The sequence below is a fragment of the Oryctolagus cuniculus genome, chromosome 4, assembly GCF_051225735.1.
Source record: "Oryctolagus cuniculus isolate XC-2025 breed Fujian yellow rabbit chromosome 4, ASM5122573v1, whole genome shotgun sequence".
Taxonomy (NCBI): Eukaryota; Metazoa; Chordata; class Mammalia; order Lagomorpha; family Leporidae; genus Oryctolagus; species Oryctolagus cuniculus.
Window position 1 is genome coordinate 77824549 of NC_142870.1, and position 16981 is coordinate 77841529.

Sequence of the window (16981 nt, forward strand, 5' to 3'; positions counted from 1 at the left end):
AATTGACTGATCTGCCTCAAGAAACCAAAAAATATTCACATACCTTGAAGATATACATTCTAGTCCTAGGAGTCTACTCAGAGAAATGATTTTAACTATGGCAAAGCTTAACGTCTAATGACTCAGTAAAACATCATATGCAGGCATCTCAAAATTCATTGGAAGGTGGAACTGAAGATGAGTTATTTTGGTGAAAAAAATTTTAATTCATGCATAGCTTTTTGAAAATATGCATTTTCCATGAACTTTTTCCATTCCCCGCCTACATAATAGCAAAACCAAGAAACAATCTATATGGACAAAACGTTGGATAATAGTTAAGTAAATTGAAATATTACCTTTCAATAGTATACTAGGAAGTCATTTAAAGTAATGCTTATAAAAATACAGCATTGGGTAAATTTATTTATAAATAATATTTTCTGTAGTTTTTTGTCAACAATGGAATCCTTTGCTCCTCCCAAAGCCTGATAATTCCTGAGAGAACTAATAACTAATAAAAAACAAATAATAAAAATTCACTCATAATAAATTGCTGTAACAGTAGGACTCAGATAACCTTGGTTTGGGACACCTCTATCACTCAGAAAAAACACCACCAAAAGGAAGCACTCCTAATACTTCACACTCACTTCCATCTCCACCACAAAGGTGACTGCAATAGGCAAGACAGTAAGTAGAGCGCCACCCCTGCCCACCTGTCAGGTCTGAGGACATGAAGTGTGGCTGAGTCCCCAAACCAACAAGCCACAATAGAGACTGAGATCTGGACTCAGGTAAGAACTCTGGGGAATCAGGAACATCTTGGCAAGAGTACCCTAAATAATTAGAAACTGGACTTCTTGCAAGCAATGAAGGTTTGCGGTGAGATGGTGATGCTCTTGGGATTTCATGAGCTCAGGACAAGTGGACACATGGACACATCCACTACAGGTAGAATGGCCATTTCACAGCACGGATTCTCTCCTTTCACAGCACAGACCCATCCGGTGGCCTTGTAGGATAATCCCACTAAAGGCCTTTTAAAAAGCCTTCCTAGCTTTAGCCACAGCTTATTTTAGAAAGCTGGCCACAAACCAGCTGAAAGGAAGCTAAGTGCTGGAAGAACTCTGTGTTCCTGTGCCTCCTAAACCCGCTGGCAGCAGTGAAAGCAGGGAGCCCGTGTTGCTAGTTCAACACCACCAACACCTTAGCACCGCCTGTGTCAAAATGTTACTGGTTCCAACAATGTGTAAATTACTGTCCAAGGATTCCAAAATAAGTAGGCAAAGAATGAAGAAAACGGGACAAGCATTACTCTCAAATGGAAAAATCTGCAAAGTTTCAATGAGCTCACTGATTGTTAAATGGGGGGGGGGGTCCTAGTAATATTACAGTTAAAACATGCTTTTAAAAGGGATTAGAAAATTAAGTTCATTCGCTGGCGCCGCGGCTCACTAGGCTAATCCTCCGCCTAGCAGCACCGGCACACCGGGTTCTAGTCCCAGTCGGGGAGCTGGATTCTGTCCCAGTTGCCCCTCTTCCAGGCCAGCTCTCTGCTGTGGCCTGGGAGTGCAGTGGAGGATGGCCCAGGTGCTTGGGCCCTGCACCTCATGGGAGACCAGGAGAAGCACCTGGCTCCTGCCTTCGGATCAGCACGGTGCACCGGCCGCGGTGGCCATTGGAGGGTGAACCAATGGCAAAAGGAAGACCTTTCTCTCTGTCTCTCTCTCTCATGTCCACTCTGCCTGTCAAAAAAAAAATGAAGTTCAGGAAATACCCACTGAATGAATGAGAGAAAGGCTAGACAGAGATTCCTGCCCATAGATGATATAGTTTGAATGAAAACACTGGGGCAAAAGAAAACAAACTTCTTATTAATTTCTTTAGGATATCACTAAAGGCATTCTAAATAAGTCTTAATTGTATCATCCCTTTATTCAATAAATATTAATCAAACAATTTTTGAGTATAAGGTACTGGTAGGCCCTAAGGACCTAAAAATGATTAATGTAGGAAAATAGTGTTCAGTTGGAAGAAATAAGAGAGGAAAACAGAACAAAAACTACAATTGAATATGCCAAGTGTCTACCTAAGAAATTTTGAAAATAAAAATCAACAATAACAAAGAAACTTTTCACATATTAACCCTCATATCTCTGTTTTTGAGTTTTAAAATGCCTAAGAGTTGACAAAGTGATGTTTTATAGGAATCAAGCAAACAGAACCTCATGGATGAGCTAAAGGCAAGGAGAGATCTTTTGGGTTTTATTACAAATTAGAGGCATAAAGATGAGATTATTAGGTCTTTATTCACAAATCATATGATTATGTATGCAGAAAATTCTAAAGAATCCTTCAAAAATATACTAAAAGTAGTAAGTGCATTTGGCAAGGACATAGGATATAAGGTCACTATATTTAAATCAACTGTTTTTCTACATACTAGCCACAAACTTTTTGAAATTGAAAGTTAAACACAAGGGCCAGTCTGTGGTATAGTATGTAAAGTTGCTGCCTGTAATGCTAGCATCCTACATTGACGCTGGTTCGCGTCCTGGCTGCTCCATTTACTGATCCAGCTTCCTGCTAATTGCCTTGCAAAAGCAACAGAAAATGGCTCAAGTGTTTGGGCCCTTGCCATTCATGTGGGAGACCAAGAAGAAGTTCCTGCCTCCTGGCTTCAACCTGCCAGTGCTGGCCATTGTGGCCATCTGAGAAGTGAACCAGTGGATGGAAGGTGTCCCTCTTTGTCCTCCCATATCGCTCTGTAATTCAGACTTTCAAAATAAATAAATAAAACTTAAAAAAAGAAAGATAAAAATGAATGTCAATCACATTCACTAACGGCAAAACTAGTATTCAAACAGTACTTTATATTTTGTGTTTCTGTGTAGGTGCAAACTGTCGAAATCTTTACTTAGTATATACTAAATTGATCTTCTGCATATAAAGAATAATCAAATATGAATCTTTTTTTTTTTTTTTTTGACAGGCAGAGTGGACAGTGAGAGAGAGAGACAGAGAGAAAGGTCTTCCTTTGCCGTTGGTTCACCCTCCAATGGCTGCCGTGGCCGGATGATGGCAGGAGCCAGGTACTTCTCCTGGTCTCCCATGGGGTGCAGGACCCAAGCACTTGGGCCATCCTCCACTGCACTCCCAGGCCACAGCAGAGAGCTGGCCTGGAAGAGGGGCAACCGGGACAGAATCCGGCGCCCCGACCAGGACTAGAACCTGGTGTGCTGGCACCGTAAGGCGGGAGGATTAGCCTAGTGAGCTGCGGCGCCGGCCTTGAATATGAATCTTGATGTGAATGGGATGGGAGAGGGAGCAGGAGATGGGATGGTTGTGAGTGGGAGGGAGGTTATGGGGGGAAAAAGCTGCTATAATCCAAAAGTTGCACTTTGGAAATTTATATTTATTAAATAAAAGTTAAATAAATGAATAAATAAAGCTTTAAAATTTAAAAAAATCATTCACATAGAAAAATATGGAATATTTTTGGATTAATTTTTTTTAAAGATTTTATTCATTTATTTGAGAGGTAGAGTTATAGACAGTGAGAGGGAGAGTCAGAGAGAAAGGTCTTCCTTCCGCTGGTCCACTCCCCAAATGGCCTCAATGGCCGGAGCTGCGATTAACCCACTGTGCCACAGCGTTGGCCCAAGGACAAATTTTTAAAGACTACGTACCGGGGGCCAGTGCCGTGGCTCACTTGGTTAATCCTCTGCCTGTGGCGCCGACATCCCATATGGGTGCCAGGTTCTAATCCCAGTTGCTCCTCTTCCAGTCCAGCCCTCTGCTGTGGCCTGGGATAGTAGCGGAGGATGGCCCAGGTGCTTGGGTCCCTGCACCCACATGGGAGACCAGGAGGAAGCACCTGGCTCCTAGCTTCGGATCAGCATAGTGCTGGCCGTGGTGGCCATTTGGGGAGTGAACCAATGGAAATAAGACCTTTCTCTCTGTCTATCCTTCTCACTGTCTATAACTCTAGCTGTCAAATAAAAAAATAAAAAAAGACTATGTACAATATATAACACTGAAAAAAAATTTAGAAAAAATTAAACATCTAAATAAACAGAGATGTGTTCTATGTTAATGGATAAGAAAACTCAGGGAGATGTGAATTCTCTTCCAAAAGATCTATAAAATCAATGAAATCCCAATGAAAATTCAAGCAGTCATCTACATAGGAATTGACTGATTTTAAAGTGTATGTGGAAATGTAAAGTCCTAGAATAGCAAAAATCTTTTTGTTTTAAAGGAGAGAAATGTTAGAGTAGTGCTTGATTTCATGATACACTAGTCATTACAATGTGATATGCTATCAGGGTAGACATATAGATCCATGGAATACAGTTGAGAAATAGGCCCAAAAATATATGGTCAAAAATGTCAGATGCCAATGGGAAAGGGATAGTACTTGGATGCTATTGGACAACTCATTATCCATATGGAAAAAAATGAACCATAATATTAGCCATACAATAAACATAAAAGTTGATTTGAAATGTATCGTACACTGGGGCCGGTGCCGTGGCTCACTTGGCTAATCCCATATGGGCACCGGGTTCTAGTCCCGGCTGCTCCTCTTCCAGTCCAGTTCTCTGCTGTGGCCCGGGAGTACAGTGGAGGATGGCCCAAGTGCTTGGGCCCTGTACCTGCATGGGAGACCAGGAGGAAGCACCTGGCTCCTGGCTTCAGATCGGTGTAGCTCCGGCTGTAGCAGCCATTTTGGGCGTGAACCAACGGAAATAAGACCTTTCTCTCTGTCTCTCCCTCTCACTGTCTGTAACTCTACCTGTCAAATAAATAAATAATCTCAAAAAAAAAAAAAAGAAATGTATCATACACTTAAATGTAAAAGCTAAGACTATAGGCTGGCGCCGCGGCTCACTAGGCTAAACCTCCGCCTTGTGGCGCCGGCACACCGGGTTCTAGTCCTGGTTGGGGCATCGGATTCTGTCCCGGTTGCCCCTCTTTCAGACCAGCTCTCTGCTATGGCCCGGGAGTGCAGTGGAGGACAGCCCAAGTATTTGGGCCCTGCACCCACCCGCATGGGAGACCAGGATAAGTACTTGGCTCCTGCCATCGGATCAGCGCAGTGCGCCGGCCGCAGCGCGCCGGCCCATTGGAGGGTGAACCAACGCAAAAGGAAGACCTTTCTCTCTGTCTCTCTCTCTCACTGTCCACTCTGCCTGTCACAAAAAAAAAAAAAAAAGGCTAAGACTATAAATCCTTTAGAATAAAACACAAGAGGAATCTTTAGAAATAGTGTAGGCAAAATTTTCTTATACACATACAATCCCATCAATACAAAATTTTGGATAAAGTAGACATTACCAGAATTAAAATCTCTATTCTTTAAAATATACCATTACATACCAGGGGATTCCAATTCAATCCCATCAAGGTGGCATGTGCCAATGCCATCTCACTACTCCAAGTGATCAATTTCAGTTCACAATTGATCATAATGAAAGGACTAAGAGTCAAAGGGAGCACATAAACAAGTCTAGTATCTGCTAACACCAACCGATAGAATAAATAAAGGGGAGAGTGATCCAACATGGGAAGTGAGATACTCAGCAGACTCATAGAATGGCAGATGTCCTAAATAGCACTCTGGCCTCAGAATCAGCCCTAAAGGCACTCGGATCTGGCTGAAAAGCCCATGAGAGTATTTCAGGCATGGAAAGCCAAGACACTCTGGCAAAAAGATCTCTGTGAGTGAGATCCCAGTGGAAAGAACAGGTCTTCAAAGAGGGAGGTGCCTTTCTCTGAAGGGAGGAGAGAACCTCCACTTTGACTATGACCGTGTCTAAACAAGATAAGAGTCGGAGAACTCAAGGGGCTTCCATAGCCTTGGAAACTCATAACTGGTGCATAGGGAGATTACTGATGCCATAAACAGGAGTGTCAATTGGTAAAGTCAACAATAGGAGTCACTGTGCACTTACTCCTCATGTAGGATCTCTGTCCTTAACGTGCTGTACACTGAGGCTTAATGCTATAACGAGTACTCAAACAGTATATTTCACTTTGTGTTTCTATGGGGGTGCAAACGACTGAAATCTTTACTTAATGTACACTAAACTGATCTTCTGTAAAAAAAAAAAAAAAAAAAAAAAAAAAAAGAAAGAAATTATCAATTCCCAACTTGACTCTCACTGGGATTAAACATGACAATAGGTCAGATCTGATTTCATCATCATTTAAAAATAATCATCTATTATTTTTCACTTTATGTTTCTGTGTGGGAGCAAACTGTTGAAATCCTTACTTAAGGTATACTAAGCTGATCTTCTGTATATTAAGATAATCGAAAATGAATCTTGATGTGAATGGAAGGGGAGAGGGAGTGGGAAAGGGGAGGGTTGTGGGTGGGAGGGACGGTATGGGGGGGGAAGCCATTGTAACACATGAGTCGTACTTTGGAAATTTATATTCATTAAATAAAAGATAAAAAAAAAATAAAATATACCATTAATGGGGCATAGCAAGTAAAGCCACCGTTGCAATGCCGGCATCCCATGTGGGCACCGGTTAGAGTCGTAGCTGCTCCACTTCTGATCTGGCTTTCTGCTCTGGTCTGGGAATGCAGTGGAATATGGCCCAAGTCCTTGGGCCCCTGCACCCGCGTGGGAGACCCGGAAGAAGTTCCTAGCTCCTGGCTTTGGATTGGCTCAGCTCTAGCTGTTGTGGCCAATTGGGGAGTGAGCCAGCAGACGGAAGATCTCTCTGTCTCTGTCTCTCTCTCTCTCTCTAACTCTGCCTTTTGAGTAAAATAAGTAAATTCGTTAAAAAAAAAAAAAAGAGGAAGATGATTGCTTTTTGTGGTAGTAGAAATATTCTCTATCGTGATCGTGTTGGTGGTTACATACATGCGTTGTCAAAATTCATGCTATTTGCTTAGAGATTATACTTTGATAAATTTATTTGTAAAATAAGAAAGTAAATATTAAATGGATCTTAGACACTCCTAATGAGGTTCATGCTTATGAACACAATTTTAGTAAAGTATGAAGGCCAATCTGTAACTATGTAGTTATTCCAAGATGTAACTGCAGCCTCGAGGCAAGGCAACAGTTTTAGCTCATTGAAATTCACATTCCATTTTTTAAAAAGATTTATTTTATTTATTTGAAAGAGTTACAGAGAGAGGTAGAGACAGAGAGTGGTCTTCCATCTGCTGATTCACTCCCCAGATGGCCGCAATGGCCGGAGCTGCGCCGATAGGAAGCCAGGAGCCAGGAGCTTCTTCCAGGTCTCCCACGTAGTTGCAGGGGCCCAAGCACTGGGGCCATCTTCTACTGCTTTTCCAAGCCATAACAGAGAGCTGGATCAGAAGGGGAGCAGCGCCCATATGGGATGTTGGTGCTTTAGGCCAGGGCTTTAACCTGCTGCGCCACAGCACCGGCCCCCATATTCCATTTTAATAAGAGAATTATGGTTACGGGGTCGGCATGGTGGCGCGCTAGGTTAATCGTCCACCTGTGGTGCCAGCATCCCATATGGGCGCCGGGTACTAGTCCTGGTTGCTCCTCCTCCAATCCAGCTCTCTGCTGTGGCCTGAGAGGGCAGTGGAGGATGGCCCAAGTCCTTGGGTCCCTGTACCAGCCTGGGAGACCTGGAAGAAGCTCCTGGCTCCTGGCCTCGGATCGATATAGCTCCAGCTGTGGCGGCCATTTGGGGAATGAACCAATGGAAGGAAGACCTTTCTCTTTGTCTCTCTCTCACTGTTTGTAACTCTACCTGTCAAATAAATAAATAAAAATATTTTAAAAAAATAAGAGAATTATGGATATGACAATACTGCTTAGTAGACAGAAACAATATGATACAGTATTTAAGAATTTAGCCCAGGCGGTCAGATTAAGCTGAATTCAAATTGTTTGTGTATCTTTGCACAAACTGCTAAATAGCAATACATCTGTTTACTTTTCTGAGAAATCAGGATACCACCATCATCTACAACAAATTTGTTCTGAAAAAGCACTGTATTTTTACAATTTTTATTTATTTACTTACCTACTTATTATGAGAGAGAGAGAGAGAGAGCAAGTGTTCTCCTGAATACTGGTATACCCCTCAAATACCGGAAACAGTTTTCAGGAAGTACTAAAACCTGTTCTAGAGCAGTGCTATTCAAAGGGCAGCCCAGAAGGTGAATTATTCTCTTCCATAATAGTCCCAGCTGCTCCTCTTCTGATCCAGTTCTCTACTATGACCAGGGAAGGCAGCTGAGGATGGCCCAGGTATTTGGACCCCTGTACCCACATGGGAGACCCGGAAGAAGCTCCTGGCTTTGGATCGGTGCAGCTCCGGCCATTGTGACCATTTGGGGAGTGAACCAGCAGATGGAAGACCTTTCTCTCTGTCTCTCCCTTTCTATGTAACTCTACCTCTCAAATAAATAAATTATTATTATTATTATTATTATTTTTACTTATTTGACAGAGTTAGACAGTGAGAGAGAGAGACAGAGAGAAAGGTCTTACTTCCATTGGTTGGTTCACCCCCCAGCACTATGGCCAGCGCTGCACCGATCCGAAGACAGGAGCCAGGTGCTGCTTCCTGGTCTCCCACGCGGATGCAGGGCCCAAGTACTTGGGCCATCCATCCTCCACTGCCTTACCGGACCACAGCAGAGAGCTGGACTGGAAGAGGAGCAGCCGGGACTAGAACCCGGTGCCCATATGGGATGCTGGCACCACAGGCGGAGGATTAGCCTAGTGAGCCATGGCGCTGGCCCCAAATAAATAAATAAATCATAAAAAAAAAATCAAGACTACATGTTCAGAAACTTTTATAGCGACTTGACATTGTTGATTTTTTATCTGTTGAACCTGAAAATAAACATTGTGGTGATCCTTTCCATTTCATGTTTTCAATTTATTTTTCCAGAAATTCAATTTTACTTCTTTAAATTTTATATATATATATATATATATATATAAAGAGGGAGGAACACAGAGAGACAGAATCTGTCTATCTATGTTCTATCTACTGGTTCATTCCCTACATGCCTGTGACGGCCAGGGCTGGAGCAGACTGAAGGCAGGAGGCTGGAACTCAATCTGGGTCTCCCGCATGAGTGGCAGGGACCCAGTTAGTTGAGTCATCATGTGGTGACTCCTAGGGTGCACAGTAGCAGGAAGCTGGAATCAGAAGTAGAGTCAGGACTCAAATGCAGGCACTCTCATGTAAGATGTGGTATCTTAACCACTGCACCAAGGCCCACCCAATTTTTACTTTATTTTATTTTTTTTTTACAAAAGTATCGCTCTGTGACAGATTTGGAAATAAACATATAACAATGCTTGTCCTTTTTCGTAGTTAGTTTCAGAATCCCTGCTTTGGAGTGATAAGGATCCCAGCAGGGCAAGGGAATAGAAACTGAGAAGAATGAGTGGGCAAGAGTGGGAGAGAAGACAGAGGAAGGGCAACAGCCCTTGAAAACCAGACAGTTCCCTTATACAATAGATGAAGGTCTACAACAGATGGCGTCATTTGACCTCTTCACTGAATTACCAAACCACTCCCCAGACTAAATTTGTTCAAGACAGACATAAAAAGAAACCATGGAGTGGGGGAGGTGGTGAGATTTGTAGAAACCACAAACACTTCCTGTTCCTGCTTTGAGTTGTCTGGTTCTGCAACTACTGTTCTCTCCAGCTTCCCCCACCCCAGTCCCAGGGTTGCAGTGATTCCTACCTGTGCTCAAAGATGGCTTGTCCCACACTGGCCAGAGACTCCCAGGATACTAGGGATTTACTATGGAGGGTCTTCAACAGGTCTTTTTGATGTAGATGGGGAAATGAGAACCAAAAGAAAAGTGACTCGACCAAGGTCACCTGGCCTGTTACTAGCAGAGGCCAGGCTTTTACATCTCAGTAGCCTGGGAAAATGGGAGGCAAGCGAATTTTGTGGAACTCTACCATTTGTCCTTTGCTTGTTTTTTAAGATTTGAAAAAAAATTATTTATATTTACTTATGTATATATTTATTTGAAAGGCAAAGTGACAGAGAGAGAGGGAGACACAGAAAAAGAGGGTGCTGTGACGTAGTGGGTAAAGCTGCCACCTGCAGTGCCAGCATCCCGTATGGGCGCTGGTTCGAGTCCTGGCTGCTTCACTTCTGATCTATCTCTTTGCTATAGTCTGGGAAAGCAGTAGAAGATGGCTCAAGTGCTTGGGTCCCTGCACCCAAGTGGTAAACCTGGAAGAAGCTCCTGGCTCCTGGCTTCGGATCAGTGCAGCTCCAGCCGTTGCAGCCATTTGGGGAGTGAACTAGCAGATGGAAGACCTCTCTCTCTCTCTCTCTCTCTCTCTCTCTTTCTCTCTGCCTCTCCTTCTCTCTGTGTGTAACTCTGCATTTCAAATAAATAAATCTATCTATCTTTTAAAAAAAAAGAAAGAAAGAAAACCTTCCAGCTGCGTGTTCAATCCCCAAATGCTCTCAACAACCCTGAGGAGGCCAGGTCAAACCCAGGAAATCCTTCGCGGTCTCCCACAGGCATAGCTGGGACTCAGGCACACAGGCTATCACCTGCCACCTTCCCAGGAAGCTGGATCAAAAGCTCTGGGTGGTAGCTGGGGCTCCAACCAGCATTCTCATGTGGAATGGAAGCATCCAAAGTGGTGGCTAAACCCACTACATCACAGCACTCACTCCTTCGCCATTTACTCTTTCACATATGGATCCAATTAAGTTATCAAGAAAACACGCAAGATCACCATATCACACAACTTCAGGGGACATCAGTCAGAGTGAGCGAGACACCAGAGTTGTGCAACACAGCAGTCCAGGTTAACATCATTTAGGAAGAAGGAGGGCTGTCTTCTGTTTACATTTTATGTTAGATTTTGGGGAAGAAACTGGATGAAATTAATCTATATTGACAAGAAGGAGAAAGAACATCACTGAGATGCTAACAAGTGCTAAGCACTGCACAGACTATCCCACTGACATTTTTTTTTTTTTTTTTGACAGGCAGAGTGGACAGTGAGAGAGAGAGACAGAGAGAAAGGTCTTCCTTTGCCGTTGGTTCACCCTCCAATGGCCGCCGCGGCCGGTGCGCTGCAGCTGGCACACCGCGCTGATCCGAAGGCAGGAGCCAGGTACTTATCCTGGTCTCCCATGTGGGTGCGGGGCCCAAGCACTTGGGCCATCCTCCACTGCACTCCTGGGCCATAGCAGAGAGCTGGCCTGGAAGAGGGGCAACCGGGACAGAATCCGGCGCCCCAACCGGGACTAGAACCCGGTGTGCCGGCGCTGCAAGGCGGAGGATTAGCCTAGTGAGCCGCGGCGCCGGCCTTCTCCCACTGACTTCTAACCAGAAATCTGTGATCCCATTTGATAAATAAGCCAAGGTTCTGAGAGGGTTCACATCACTTGCAGTGGCAGAGCTGCTAATTTAATAGAAATTTAATATTTAAACTCAAGGTCTTGCCATAAGATCACGCAGGAATTTAGGAGCCTTTTTAAAATGTTCTGCTTCTGCCTGCTATCCATGAACAGACACAGAGAGGGGATAGATTATCACAGTTCTCAGAAAAAGGAAAGAGGTCTTGGTTTTTGGGGTCTAGAAACCTACACAGGAGTAGCATCAAAAGAGCTTTCTGAATGACCCTGTTCCCTTTTTTTTTTTTTTTCGGTAGTGGTGGTGGCGTGTCACTCCAGCTGCTTCCAGAATTGCTTGTTTTAAGAGTACTATTCATTATAACCACTTAATACAAGCTATTTATGGCTGATTAAAAAATACTGCATGGTAATGAATATTAAAAAATTATATCAACACGTAACAAATTTTCATAAGATATTGCTATGCATTATGGTCATCCAGTGGCACATTTTAAAATTTAGTGGAAAATGAGGTGACAACACTGTGTTAGAATGTGCAGGAAAGTTAAAATAGAACTTAAATTGCCATTTTGTGTGTGGTTATTCATTTTTACTTTTAATATTTGCCCTTATTGTACTATTTATATGTTTACCTTGCTACTAACACTTGACATTGTGATACCACAAAAAGCAGAAAGTCCAATTAGAGAATCCAAAGTAATCCATTGAGAGGAGGGGACCTCTCAACCCCAATATATGATGCATCTCACAGAAACTTGTGTGAATAAGCTTCTAATCTCTTCTGGCATCAGGGATTATTACTTGTTTCTTATAAAATCAATATTGGACTATACTTTTAAGGACTTGTAAATTTTATTGATTTTAATCAATAGGTGTTCCAAGTGTCATATTACTTCATTTTAAAATTCAAGGCTTCTAATTTCTGTCAAGTAGCTAAGCAGACATTTGCATTTTAAAATCCATTTGAGTCAAGTATAGGAGCTGGTGTTGTCTTCTTTTTATAGCATTTCCTCGAACTTTTTCACCTTACTAAATCCTTCCTAGTCCATATGAAATCTGCCTACATTCTAAACACATATTTATATTTATCTAAAAAGACAGATAGATAGTGATTGATAAACGATGGATGGATACATAGAAAGACAGACAGATACAACCTTGCTGAAGGAAGGGAGGCAAGTAACACAACAGGACCACTTGGAGGAAACAGCAGAGTTGTTGGATACAAAAATAAATAAGGTTGGTGGACAGAAGGAGAGTTGTAAATGGAACTATAATGACACACACAGGGACACCCAGGGAGATAAAAACAAAGATACACAGACATAAGCCACTCTCCCTCTTTCCTTCCTGATCTTTCCCAAGTCTCCAAGTTTTCTTTGGGCTCTTTCTGTAAACTTGTTTCCTTTCCCCAATCCTTCAGGCACCTACTTGATATGCTCAGCGTGTCCAGAGCCTTCGATGGTCTTGGCTCCCCACCGTTGCTCCTTCTCAGAGATGTCATTCTGCAAAACACAGCACTCAGCAGTGAGAGATGGCAGGAAATGTTCCATTCTAAGGGGGGCGCATAATGGGTGCACACACCCTTTACATTCCTGTATCAGCTGCCTTCTTTAATCTTTACTCACATTCTTCTCTCTATTTAAACACCTTGACCCCACATAAAAATGAAACTGGTGAGTTTGGAAACTCCCCTCCTGCCTTGCATCCCTCACACTTTCCCTTTCCTGTCCCCCCTCGAGCCCCCTAAAATATGCAGCCCAGCCCGGTCCTGGAGGCCCAGATCCACTCGCTCCTTCCCTTCAGCACAGCCTGCCCATCACCCTATCACACTCACTCACTTCACTGTCTTTCCATTTCCAACGTGCCCCACTCATGACAGCCAATTCTCCTCCCAACTACTTGTCCCAGATGATTTTGTCGAAGTTCCCTCAAAGACCATAAGTTTCTGGGCTCCCCACACAAGCACCCTCTTCACTGAGCAAGCCAAGCTACTTCCGAACTCACCACGAAGTCAGGGTCTGTGTCCCAGTCATCACCCTGGGTCTCCACGGAAACAGATACATCATGCCCCACTACGGACTTCCACATCTGAGGGGGACAGCAAACGAGAATAATTGAGGACAAGAAAAAAAAAACAGGAGGGAAAACTATAACGCTGAAGTCAGTGGTACAGCAGCCCACGTGTTTCCTCCCATTTTTTATTCTGTGGAAGTGGAAGTGAGGCAAAGCAGATGGAAGCGCTCAGCCAGCAGAGGACGGAATGGGGTTTAAGACAAAATGTGGCCTGCGCCCTCCTGAGTCTGAGAAAACTCATCATGAATGTAGGCAGCACTAAATAACCTGAGTGTCACAATGGCTGGCACTGTTCGTGTCCAGAGGTCAACCAGGGAACAGCTCGAGGGGTCATCAGTGAGGGGTGCCATTTCATCCAGACTTGTACACAGGATTCCTTTTTTGTTTTTCGTTTGTTTAAAAGATTTTATTTATTTGAGAGAGAGTTACAGACAGTGAGAGGGAGAGACAAAGAGAAAGGTCTTCCTTCTGCTGGTTCACTCCCCAAATGGCCGCAACGGCCAGAGCTGCGCCAATCCGAAGCCAGGAGCCAGGTGCCAGGTACTTCTTCCTGGTCTCCCATGTGGGTCCTGGGGCCCAAGGACTTGGGCCATCTTCTACTGCTTTCCCAAGCAACAGCAGAGAGCTGGATTGGAAGAGGAACAGCCGGGACTAGAGCCGGCGCCCATATGGGATGCTGGTGCAGCAGGTAGAGGATTAACCTACTGCACCTTGGCGCTGGCCCCAGGATTCCTTTTTTGGCTCCAAACTGGTCCAATCCCTGACAAAGCGAACATCTCCACTTCTGACTACAGCCTGCTTAACTCTATTGAGATTTTTTCCAGCCTCAGTCCAAGTGCTGTCCCACGTTCTCTCTCTCTTTTTTTTTTTTTTTTTTTTTGGTCAGGCAGAGTGGACAGTGAGAGAGAGAGAGAAAGGTCTTCCTTTGCCATTGGTTCACCCTCCAATGGCCGCCACGGCCGGCACGCTGCGGCCGGTGCACTGCGCTGATCCGAAGGCAGGAGCCAGGTACTTATCCTGGTCTCCCATGTGGGTGCGGGGCCCAAGCACTTGGGCCATCCTCCACTGCACTCCCTGGCCACAGCAGAGAGCTGGCCTGGAAGAGGGGCAACCGGGACAGAATCCGGTGCCCCAACCGGGACTAGAACCCGGTGTGCCGGCGCCGCAAGGCAGATGATTAGCCTAGTGAGCCGCGGCACCAGCCCCACGTTCTCTCTTGAGACTGGTCACCGCACAGCTTGGGAGGTCAATGGGGACAGTCAGCTGAAATGCTCACATCCAACAACATGCAGGGAAGCATTAGCTGCTGGGAATAAGTTACTCATTACCCAACTTTTAAAAGCTGTCAGGGGTGGGAGTTACAGTGTATTGCTTTAAGCAGCCTTGTTCAACACCCACATCCCATACTGGAGTGCCAGTGCAAGTCCCGCTACTCTGCTTCCAAACCAGCTTCCTACTAATACATCCTAGTGGGCAGCACATGATGGCTCAAATGCTACCACCCAAGTGAGAGACCTGGAAGAGGTTCTGGGCTGCTGGCTTCAACCTGGCTGGTGCACTTGGAGAGTGAACCAGTGGATGGAAAATTGATCTCTCTCTCCCCGACCCCGACCTTATCTCTGTCTCTGTCACTTTGCCTTTCAAGTAGATGAAAATAAAAATTTACAAAACACAGCAGCAGCTCTGAGGCCCTCTATGGACTGGCTTTAAAAAAAAATAAAAAGTTGATTACAATTCTAAAAACATAAATGGTTCAAAGCATAGCATGTATTTTACAAATAATACATCCTTTATTTTGACCATTAGGAGGCATTGGATTATTAGCAACAAAATGAATGTTTAAAAAATTTACGGAGTACTGGTCTGAAGGGGTTCCAAATCGTATTCTGTTGGGGCATCCCCAGTGTACCAGTGAGCCTTGCTAACTGTGCGAGAGAAGGAGTAGAACAGCTGCTCTGGGCTTGGTAGGAAAAGGTGCCAATGGACCACTCATGTTTCCCAGGGCCACTGAGACTACTGGACTCAGGCACCGCCTACTATCTGGAAACTTCCCTACCCATGTCCCCCTTCCCAGAGCCCTTCCCCCAAGCTCTTCAAGGTCCCTGCAAGGACCCCCATTTGCCACCCCTCCTGGGGCTCTCCTGTCTCTCCACCTTGGCCCTTGCATTCTCTAGTTTTCTCTTCTACTTGAAAAGTCCATCCTTTTCCATAGTCTTTGAACAACCCTGAAAACCAGCCCCGGGGAAGTCTCTGGTAGATTTTGGTTACTGAGATGCTCCAGGGGCACTGGGGAAGTATTGACCAAGGCGGCCTTACCACGGGGTGAGCCACTGCCCAGAGCGGCTTGGTCTTCCCTGGGAGGGCAAAGTTACATAAAGGGGGCAGATAAACAAGCCCTATCCTCCTGCATCCTTCACAAGCCCTCTGCTTCCCACACTGGCTCCTGGGCTGCTCTGCAACAAAAGGCCTTCACTACAAAATAGGAAAGGAGAAGTTTCTGAAATAGTCGCGAGCAATAAGGAAGCAATGAGGACCGATGGCTCCTTCGACTTTCCTGCCTTTCTTCCCAGCCTCAGCGCGACTTGCCAACAAACTTCCCATCTGTGTCTGTCTACTTGTGGCATAAAGAGTTGCTGACACAGAACAACTGACCTACTGACGAGAAGTTGGGAAGGCAAAGGGTGCTTTCTGGGGGCAGGAGACTAGAGGGTGATGTGGAGAGGCATGGCCCCAGGAGGTCGGGCACATCCAGGACCTCAGCTCAATGCTGACATGGCAGTACATGACCTAGGAGCCAGGAGACCCGTGAGCAGCCCAGCTCTGTGTTGGAGCCTCTGTGGGGCCATGGTAAAGGAATCAACACAGAGGATGTTCTCATTTGCCAAGCAACAGACAAGATGGTTCACAAATGTTCATTTAAATGATTTGGCAAACCACCTATTATCTCTGACTTCCTCAACAGAAAGCAAAAGTAGGGGTTAACTTAGCTAGTCTAGAAAACTGACTCCATCTCTGACATTCTGGGCCTCGATGATCCTATAAGCACAGGAAATACCCCAATCCAACCATCACGCCTTCCTCAGGCCTCCATCAGCAGCTGGTTCTCAGCGCAAGTGTGCATGAGCAACCGCTTCCTGTGGGTTTTGTCTCTTTGCTGGACCGTGTTTTCAAGGGCAGACACGGTCTTTACAGCCTGTACCCCTCCTCCCAACTTGGCATCAGGCCTCACGGTGGACTAGAGATGGCCAGATGGCCACTAAGTCACGTTTCCAGGGCTTGAGCCCTTCTGTTCCAATCCCCAGCTGCTTGTTCTCTACAACCCTTCCCCACCCCCTACCCAGCCTCAGGCCTTCTGACCATAAAAGGTTAAACGCCTACTGGCAGTGACCTAGTCCCTCCCTGGGGACTAACACTCAGGTGGTTTCCTCCTCAACCCCCACCCTGTGCTCCCAGCTCTCCCATGGCTCAGAGTACCCACCTTCACTAGCGAGGGTGTCTTCTCTAAGCTCCAGGCTCCTCACGTCCACACCACACTCCCTGTCTGGTTGCTGCCACTTCT

General features: G+C 45.0%; 1 protein-coding gene across 1 annotated transcript in view; it reads right to left on the minus strand.

The window, feature by feature from the left end:
- The window catches only part of HCLS1 (hematopoietic cell-specific Lyn substrate 1), a 32594-nt gene extending 15613 nt beyond the window's left edge, over positions 1 to 16981 (minus strand). Inside the window, exons 1-3 of the mRNA XM_008266857.5 lie at positions 16901 to 16981; positions 13354 to 13437; positions 12778 to 12851 (exon numbers count right to left, since the gene is read on the minus strand). Of these exons, the coding sequence (XP_008265079.4) occupies positions 12778 to 12851; positions 13354 to 13437 (158 nt within the window). The 5' untranslated portion in view covers positions 16901 to 16981. The remainder of the gene's footprint in view (positions 1 to 12777; positions 12852 to 13353; positions 13438 to 16900) is intronic.